General features: G+C 45.6%; 1 protein-coding gene across 1 annotated transcript in view; it reads right to left on the bottom strand.

The window, feature by feature from the left end:
- The window catches only part of LOC141342407 (uncharacterized), a 226,404-nt gene that overhangs the window by 98,785 nt on the left and 117,233 nt on the right, over window positions 1-10,386 (bottom strand). The window contains 4 exon segments of the mRNA XM_073846887.1: window positions 998-1,046; window positions 6,836-6,974; window positions 7,668-7,910; window positions 8,031-8,204. Of these exon segments, the coding sequence (XP_073702988.1) occupies window positions 998-1,046; window positions 6,836-6,974; window positions 7,668-7,910; window positions 8,031-8,204 (605 nt within the window).

Here is a 10,386-nt window from a genome sequence, read left to right as displayed (position 1 = left end):
TGTCACACCGCCGGCGGCGAGAGCGTCAAAGTTGCCGGAATTCATTCATTTTCAATGTGAGCCGGCGGCGAAAAGCGGCGAAAGCGGCGTGGCGCGTTTTGGGCGGTGTGGGCGTCAGGGAGAGTTGAAGTCAGGTCAACTTTATGGTAATGAATGTAGAAGTTCACCGCTGAGAGGTTTCAAAAGAACGCAGTCCTGTAAACTTGGTTCCGGCCACATTAGTTCCCAAGGACAATGGAGGAGAAGTTAATTATTGCTGTGGCGGGTTTCCCCATAATCTAAGACGTGTCCCTGTTTTTAGGTTTGCACTTAACCATGAACACAAAACCCACACCATACAAATGGCTTTTAATTAGTTTATTTCGTTAACAAACATGTAACTACAATTAAATTCAATTTCTTATTTTCATGTTTAAAATATTTAATATGGTTAACTAACTTACATCCAACTTGTGGTCAGTATGCACAAGATCGACATGCTTGTTTGCTTTGCGGCTGCTTTAAATACAAGATCAAGCGTTCGATCGTAAGAGTGTCAAAGAATCTTTCTACAGCGTTGCTTGCAGGGCGGCCAGAGCGAATTTTGACGCTCTCGCCACCGGCGGTGTGAACGCACAGTAACACAGTAAGTGCTTCAATAGTTCAAAGGTGCGATACAACGCACAGCTTGAAGTGCGTCAAGGCAAAGAGGGATAAACATCAATGAATGAGGAGTACAAAGATTGGAAATCAAGAATACAGCAGCGCAAGCAGTAAACTGCGTCCCAACTGGAACCACTGAAATTTAAACTGCGGTAAAGCCAGCCGCGGTTCAGAAAAACACGGTCAAGCCAGCCGCGATTGACTTTAAAAGTGCGCGCATATTACAGTCATTACGGTAGTATCAGAAACAGCCCAGAGAGAACGCGCTTGCAGAGCGCTTTTCGTTTAGACGCCCAGGACTGAGAAATAATACTACAAAATACTCGTGAATGTTTACTTACTTATTTATTTGCATTTCTGCTTTAATATCCGTGTTATTTGTTGGTGTCTTTGATGGTTCTTTTCTGATATGGGACAGTATTAGACTTTAGAGGGGTATATTGACCCCATTTCTAATAAGTAGAAAAAAACAATGATCAGTTCTTATTCAGGACGTCCCATACTATATGCACACCTCATATGAAACCATTTTACAGTACCATTTTTGAGATATGGGTCATTATTACACGTTAGAGGGGTTTATTGACCCCATTTCTAATAAGTAGAAAAAAACAATGATCAGTTCTTATTCAGGACGTCCCATATTATATGCACACCTCATATGAAACCATTTTACTGTAGCATTTTTGAGATATGGGTCATTATTACACTTTAGAGGGGTGTATTGACCCCATTTCTAATAAGTAGAAAAAAACAATGATCAGTTCTCATTCAGGACGTCCCATACTATATGCACACCTCATATGAAACCATTTTACTGTAGCATTTTTGAGATATGGGACATTATTACACTTTAGAGGGGTATAAAAAACCCATTTCTAATAAGTAGAAAAAAACAATGATCAGTTCTTATTCAGGACGTCCCATACTATATGCACACCTTATATGAAACCATTTTACTGTAGCATTTTTGAGATATGGGTCAATATTACACTTTAGAGGGGTTTATTGACCCCATTTCTAATAAGTAGAAAAAAACAATGATCCGTTCTCATTCAGGACGTCCCATACTATATGCACACCTCATATGAAACCATTTTACTGTAGCATTTTTGAGATATGGGTCATTATTACACTTTAGAGGGGTGTATTGACCCCATTTCTAATAAGTAGAAAAAAACAATGATCAGTTCTCATTCAGGACGTCCCATACTATATGCACACCTCATATGAAACTATTTTACTGTAGCATTTTTGAGATATGGGACATTATTACACTTTAGAGGGGTATAAAAAACCCATTTCTAATAAGTAGAAAAAAACAATGATCAGTTCTCATTCAGGACATCCCATATTATATGCACACCTCATATGAAACCATTTTACTGTAGCATTTTTGAGATATGGGTCAGTATTACACTTTAGAGGGGTGTATTGACCCCATTTCTAATAAGTAGAAAAAAACAATGATCAGTTCTCATTCAGGACGTCCCATACTATATGCACACCTCATATGAAACCATTTTACTGTAGCATTTTTGAGATATGGGACATTATTACACTTTAGAGGGGTATAAAAAACCCATTTCTAATAAGTAGAAAAAAACAATGATCAGTTCTTATTCAGGACGTCCCATACTATATGCACACCTTATATGAAACCATTTTACTGTAGCATTTTTGAGATATGGGTCATTATTACACTTTAGAGGGGTTTATTGACCCCATTTCTAATAAGTAGAAAAAAACAATGATCAGTTCTCATTCAGGACGTCCCATACTATATGCACACCTCATATGAAACCATTTTACTGTAGCATTTTTGAGATATGGGTCATTATTACACTTTAGAGGGGTGTATTGACCCCATTTCTAATAAGTAGAAAAAAACAATGATCAGTTCTTATTCAGGACGTCCCATACTATATGCACACCTCATATGAAACCATTTTACTGTAGCATTTTTGAGATATGGGTCATTATAACACTTTAGAGGGGTATAAAAAACCCATTTCTAATAAGTAGAAAAAAACAATGATCAGTTCTTATTCAGGACGTCCCATACTATATGCACACCTCATATGAAACCATTTTACTGTAGCATTTTTGAGATATGGGACATTATTACACTTTAGAGGGGTATAAAAAACCCATTTCTAATAAGTAGAAAAAAACAATGATCAGTTCTTATTCAGGACGTCCCATACTATATGCACACCTTATATGAAACCATTTTACTGTAGCATTTTTGAGATATGGGTCATTATTACACTTTAGAGGGGTATAAAAATCCCATTTCTAATAAGTAGAAAAAAACAATGATCAGTTCTCATTCAGGACGTCCCATATTATATGCACACCTCATATGAAACCATTTTACTGTAGCATTTTTGAGATATGGGTCATTATTACACTTTAGAGGGGTGTATTGACCCCATTTCTAATAAGTAGAAAAAAACAATGATCAGTTCTCATTCAGGACGTCCCATATTATATGCACACCTCATATGAAACCATTTTACTGTAGCATTTTTGAGATATGGGTCATTATTACACTTTAGAGGGGTTTATTGACCCCATTTCTAATAAGTAGAAAAAAACAATGATCCGTTCTCATTCAGGACGTCCCATACTATATGCACACCTCATATGAAACCATTTTACTGTAGCATTTTTGAGATATGGGTCATTATTACACTTTAGAGGGGTGTATTGACCCCATTTCTAATAAGTAGAAAAAAACAATGATCAGTTCTCATTCAGGACGTCCCATACTATATGCACACCTTATATGAAACCATTTTACTGTAGCATTTTTGAGATATGGGTCATTATTACACTTTAGAGGGGTATAAAAAAACCATTTCTAATAAGTAGAAAAAAACAATGATCAGTTCTTATTCAGGACGTCCCATACTATATGCACACCTCATATGAAACCATTTTACTGTAGCATTTTTGAGATATGGGTCATTATTACACTTTAGAGGGGTGTATTGACCCCATTTCTAATAAGTAGAAAAAAACAATGATCAGTTCTCATTCAGGACGTCCCATTTTATATGCACACCTCATATGAAACCATTTTACTGTAGCATTTTTGAGATATGGGTCATTATTACACTTTAGAGGGGTTTATTGACCCCATTTCTAATAAGTAGAAAAAAACAATGATCCGTTCTCATTCAGGACGTCCCATACTATATGCACACCTCATATGAAACCACTTTACTGTAGCATTTTTGAGATATGGGTCATTATTACACTTTAGAGGGGTGTATTGACCCCATTTCTAATAAGTAGAAAAAAACAATGATCAGTTCTCATTCAGGACGTCCCATACTATATGCACACCTTATATGAAACCATTTTACTGTAGCATTTTTGAGATATGGGTCATTATTACACTTTAGAGGGGTATAAAAAACCCATTTCTAATAAGTAGAAAAAAACAATGATCAGTTCTTATTCAGGACGTCCCATATTATATGCACACCTCATATGAAACCATTTTACTGTAGCATTTTTGAGATATGGGTCATTATTACACTTTAGAGGGGTATAAAAAACCCATTTCTAATAAGTAGAAAAAAACAATGATCAGTTCTCATTCAGGACGTCCCATACTATATGCACACCTCATATGAAACCATTTTACTGTACCATTTTGGAGATATGGGACATTAATACATTTTAACAGGGTATGTAGACTCCATTTCTAATAAGTAGAAAAAAACGTCTCAGGTTATGTATGTAACCCTAGTTCCCTGAAAGGAACGAGACGCTGCGTTGAAATGCTTTGGGAACGCCTCCAGCGTGACCACGCTCTGAATCATGTGTGCAATCAGTCCAATGGAATCGTGGGACGTCACCGGCGTGATGATGTCACCGACCAGGAAGCTTAAAAGCAAGTGCGGATAGAACAGCATCAGCTTCTGGAAGTAGCAAGCGCTGCAGGGAATGCCGGAAGTATAGCCTCGAGACGCAGCGTCTCATTCCCTTCAGGGAACTAGGGTTACATACGTAACCTGAGACGTTCCCTTCCAGGTAACTTCGAGCTGCGTCGAAACGCTTTGAGAACGAGAATGCCCACGCCGCCATACTGGAGAAGTGTCCCTGCCAATTAGGGCGAGAGAACGAAGGAGCCAGGAGAGGCTCGGAGATCTAGGCCATAGAACCTAACGAATATTAGGCCTCAACCTCAGCGCACCGCGGAGGAAATGTGTAACCAGGGGGTTTCTGCCCACTGAGGAGCCACCAAGAGCGGCGTGGTAAGCAGAAATGGCTGCCACATAGACCTTCAAGGTGGAGTGGGTCAACCCGGTGGAGAGACGGCCCTGTAAGAACTCCAGTACTGTACCAACAGGGCAGTTAACTGGGTCAAACTGGCGGTCTCCGCACCATGAAGTGAAGAGTCTCCAGTTCAGGGCATACAGTTTCCTCATGGAGGGAGCTCTGGACTGGAGGATGGTCTCAACAACCTCAGTTGGGAGACTGGAAGCTACAAGTTGTGCCCCCTCAGGGTCCAAACCCATAGTTTCCATAGCTCCGGGCGGGGGTGAATGATGTCGCCTCCCGCCTGTGAGAGGAGATCCGTCCTGACAGGAATCCCCCAGAGGGAGCCGTCTAGGAGGAAAATCAGGTCTGAGAACCAAACTCGACCCGGCCAGTACGGGGCAACTAAAAGAAGTCGAACCCCGTCCCGGCGCACTCTCGCCAGAACTCCCGTGACAGAGCGATCGGGGAAAAAGCGTACAGATGTAGCCTCGGCCATGTCTGTACCATGGCATCCAGCCCCAAGGGAGCTGGATGACTCAGAGAGAACCAGAGGGGACATTGCGCATTCTTGTGAGTTGCGAAGAGGTCCACCTGAGCCTGGCCAAAGATTCTCCAGATCTGCTTCACCACTAAAGGGTGAAGCATCCATTCACCGGGCCTCGGCCCCTGCCTCGAAAGGACGTCTGCTCCCACATTGAGATGCCCAGGGATGTGAACTGCTCTCAGCGAGAGGAGTTTCCCCGGGGACCACACAAGTATCTGGTGCGACCGCTTGTACAAGGGGCGCAAACGCAGACCTCCTTGGTGGTTGATGTAAGAGACCACCGCTGTGTTGTCAGTGTGCACCAACACATGGTGATCTCTTAGGTCTGGGAGAAAGTGTAACAGAGCCTGAAACACGGCCAACATCTCCAGGCAATTGATGTGCGAAGTGAGATGATGGCCCCTCCACAGACCACGGGCCGAGCGGCCACTCATGACCGCTCCCCAGCCAGTGAGGGATGCATCCATTGCAAACGTGACACGGCGGCAAGGAGCTCCCAACACCGGGCCCTGATTCAGAAACCAAGGTTTCCTCCACATGTCTAAGGCACGAAAGCATAGCCATGTGACCTTGATCATGCAAAGCCGGTTTCCCCTCGGGGAGAACCCCTTGGTTTTGAGCCACCACTGAAGGGGTCTCATGTACAGCAGGCCAAAAGGAATTATGTTAGACGCAGCTGCCATCAGACCCAGCAGTTTCTGGAACCGCTTTACAGTGAGTGACCGGCCTTCTATGACTTTCGCGACTTCTGTGAGGATTGACTCGACACGAGCAGGAGAAAAACGTGCCTGCATCGTGGAGGAATCCCACACCACGCCTAGATAAGTGGTTCTCTGTAATGGAGAAATCACACTCTTCTTGGCGTTTAGTCTTAACCCCAGCACTTTCATGTGTGACAGAACAACATCTCAATGTTGAACCACCATCTGATCGGACTGGGCCAAAATCAGCCAGTCGTCGATGTAGTTGAGTCAAGTCAAGTCAAGTCACCTTTATTTATATAGCGCCTTTTACAATACAGATTGTGTCAAAGCAACTGCACAGTATTTAAACAGCACAATAGTGTGTAAGTAACGCATTATTGTAACAATCAATTTTCAGTTAAAGGCAGTTCATCAATGAATTCAGTGATTTCATCGTCAGTTCAGTTCAAATAGTATACGATATCGCTGGAAAATGTCCCCAACTAAGCAAGCCAGAGGCGACAGCGGCAAGGAACCAAAACTCCACAAGTTGAGTATGAGTATGCGGATGCCCTGGAGTCTCAGAGGAGCCAGAGCTGCATCCACACACTTCGTGAAAGTGCGGGGTGAGAGTGCAAGGCCGAAAGGAAGAACCCGATATTGGTATGCTTCACCCCTGAAAGCAAACCTCAAGAACTTCCTGTGTTCGGGAAGGATGGATTTGTGAAAATATTCGTCCTTCAGATCTATTGTCACAAACCAGTCCTCGGACCTGATTTGAGACACAACCTGCTTGACCGTAAGCATACTGAACTTGAGGCGCATGACTGTACGGTTCAGCAAGCGTAGATCTAAGATTGGCCTGAGGCCCCCATCCTTCTTGGGAACAATGAAGTACCGGCTGTAGAACCCAGCATCTCGCTCGAGAGGAGGGACCACCTCGATGGCCTCCTTCCTCAGGAGGGTGTTTACTTCTTGTTCCTTAACCAGAGCCTGCTCGTGACCCACAAGTGTGGGAAAAACTTAGCTGAAGCGCGTAGGAGGGGCACCGAACTGAATAGGGTAGCCCTTTTCTACAGTCTGCAGGACCCAATGAGAGACATTCGGCAGAAGTTTCCACGCTGCCAGAAAGTCTACTAAGGGAATCAGCCTCTCGAGGCTGACCTCTGGTGTTAGAGGAACAGTTAACTCCGGGTGCTGAAGCAGCAGACCGGCAGGAACACACCCAGTTAGCAGATGTCGGGCGGTGACTGAGAGGTATGCTCGCTGGGGACCTCTGCGCCCTGAAGCACCAGAGGTGGCAGGGTTGGCAAAGCGATCCCCTGGGGACACTGAGGAGATATGGGCACCATATTATGAGGTGTTAACCGCTCTTCCCCAGAGGGGACTGTCCCCATCGGCCCTCCATAATGGTCAGGGCTTTTTGGCCGAACTCTTCTTAGCCTGCAAGACCACCCTCAGGTCAGTCTTGGGCTTAGAAGAGCCCGGCCTAGAGCGTCGACGTGGCCCTCAGTCCTTACCACTGGGGGGAGCATGAGAGGCGACGCTCTGCTTTTGGGCCTTCCTGTATGAGGAGCTAGATTGCGGTGAGGGCTGCTGAACATCAGCAGACCCCTGAGCTGGAGCAAGGCGAGGGAGGAACCGCTGAAACGCCGCTGCTTGTCGTCGCGCCTCCTGGTGTCTGTCGACGATTGTATCGACAGCGCCAATGAACAGACCCGAAGGCACGAGCGGGGCGTCCATGTGGAAGACCCTGTCCTTTTCTTTGATGCTGGACAGGGTCAGCCACAGGTGCCTCTCCGCAGCCACCACAGCTACCATAGACCTGCCGATGGCACGGGCGGTCTAATTGGTGGCGCGGAGAGACAAATCAGCGGTTCTACGGAGCTCGGCGATGTCATCAGGCCGTGAATCCTCATCGACGCCCTCCACATCCACCTCCTCCAATCCCAGTGAGCGGGCAGCGGATCTGGCTGGTGAGGCAGAAGATGGGGACTCGCCCGTCTCCATACCCTCAGCCAGATCCAATTTGCGATCCCCACGAGTGCAAAGAGAGCCTTACGGGAGCGGAGCAAACACAAAGGCATGCGCTCACAATGCGGGCAACCAGCCCCCTCGAGGGCTGATGCCGCATGCTCCACTCCCATGCAGACAACACACAAGCTGTGTGTATCCTCACCTGTGATGAAACGAGAGCAAGGAGGGACACACCGCTTGTAATGTTGCTGCTTATTTTCACCCTTCTTAGACATTTTGACAGACAGACAAACAATCACTCTCAAAAAGAAAGTTGTGCAAACTGGCACGAAAAATGGAGAGTGACATGCACACAGAGCACTTGCTGAAAACAGAAAGCTGACGCTGTTCCATCCGGACGTGCTTTTAAGCTTCCTGGTCGGTGACGTCAAGACCAGAGAGGGCAGTCCAAATAGTAACCAATAAACAAGGCAAACAAACAAAGCAAACAAAACAAAACCATGGCAAAACTATGACAAGAAATCAAGTTGTGAAAATAACAAAAACAAGGCAAGGAAATCTGAAAAATGTTGAGTAGATTCCACACAGCAGAACAATGCTTTGCACTCTCTGTTTGGTAATGGCTTCGTTTTATGGCCACCAAACAGGAAGTAACCAACGAGGCAGCAGAGGGAGCAGCAACAATCAGTTCATGGGTGAGGGCTCCCTCTGCTGCCTTTTGGCATTACAATATCCCATAAAAATATAAAGAATTAATCTTCTATACATATTTCTAAGGAAAACGCTTTACTGTATAATTTTTAAGGAGCATTCAGTTATTGACGTGGGAGGGCTGTTGTTCCCACGTCTGGCCCAGGGAGGGCAGCAGAGCTTGAATCAAACACAGGGAGCGCTGTTGTTTCCATGTCTGGCCAGAGAAGACCATAAATCCAGAGTCAATGCCAGGGTGTTGTTCCTAAATGCAGTTTAGGGAGGCCTCCAGCCCAGAGCCTGTTCCAGCCAAGGAACCCAGAATTTTCAGTTTTTTAGGGGGCTACATGACCAAGACTGCTCCCCCATGGCCCACCATGGCCTCTTCAGTTGCCTGCTCTGCCATGGCTCCCTGAGCTGCCTGCTTTGCCAAGGCTCCTACCCTCCCACCCCTTGATTGTATGTGGTGCAAAAGCGCGTCTTTTGGAAGAGGGTCGATATGTCATACCTCCTGAAAGGCCATATGTCATGCCTCCCGTGCCATTGGACGGTCTATGGCAGCAATGGTGGCAGCGGAGAGGCACCTGTGGTTGACCCTATCTGACATGAAAGAGAACGACAGGGTATCTTCCTACTGGATGCCCCGCTTGTGCCTTCTGGCCTGTTTGGCTATGCAGTCGATTATGTCATCAGCAGGTACCAGGAGGCACGAAAGCAAGCGGTGGCTTTTCATTGGTATCTTCCTCACCGCATCATAGCTGTGGCTGCTGGGCATGAACAGCCCCTCCCGTGTACCAGCTCCTCTTACCACGAAGCACAAACAGTAATCGTCGCTATTTGGGCCCCTCCACAGCGGGATAGAAACCAGCGGCGCTCTTAGCCGGGGGCTTCTAATGTGAGGCCTGACCTGACGGTCATGCTTCAGTCAAGGAAGTCCACAGCTAAGCGGTCCTGACTATTTCTCAGGACAACTGAGGGCAGCCCCTATTGGTGACTAGTGGATAGCACCGCATTCCACGGTGTCCATCTTCCCCCAATGCCCTCAGGTGATCAGTCTGCTACCCCTGCCAGGGCTACAGGGCACGGTGGTCTCCTGTGAGTCAAAAACTTTTTCCACCTGCTTGCATATTGGAGTCAAGGGGCTCGCCATCCCTATGGGGGTCCCTAGAGCAGTTAGTTCAGAAATATCCTGCCGGTCAGTGGTTACAGGATACCGAGCTAGCAGTTCAGGCAACATCAGAGGCCAGCCTCGAGAGGCTGGTTCCCTTAGTAGACTATTTAGCAGCTTGGAAACTACTGCCAACCGTGTCTGTGTGGGTTCTGCATACTGTAGAGAAATAAAATTAGATCCAATTAGGCGATCCACCATCACCTTTCCACGGGGTCTTTCCCACCAAGAAAAGTGTGCTATCTCCATTACAGAGGACCACTTATCTAGGTGAGGTGTGGGATTTGACCATGATGCAGACACATCTGTCACCTGCTCGAATCGAGTCGATCCTCACTGCAGTCACGAGAGTCAGAGAAGGTCAGTCACTTGTTGTAAAAGAGTTTAAAAAACTATTGGGTCTG

The sequence above is a fragment of the Garra rufa genome, chromosome 1, assembly GCF_049309525.1.
Source record: "Garra rufa chromosome 1, GarRuf1.0, whole genome shotgun sequence".
Lineage (NCBI taxonomy): Eukaryota > Metazoa > Chordata > Actinopteri > Cypriniformes > Cyprinidae > Garra > Garra rufa.
The sequence above is the reverse complement of the archived record's forward strand: the minus strand, read 5'-3'. Positions and strand labels throughout refer to the sequence as shown.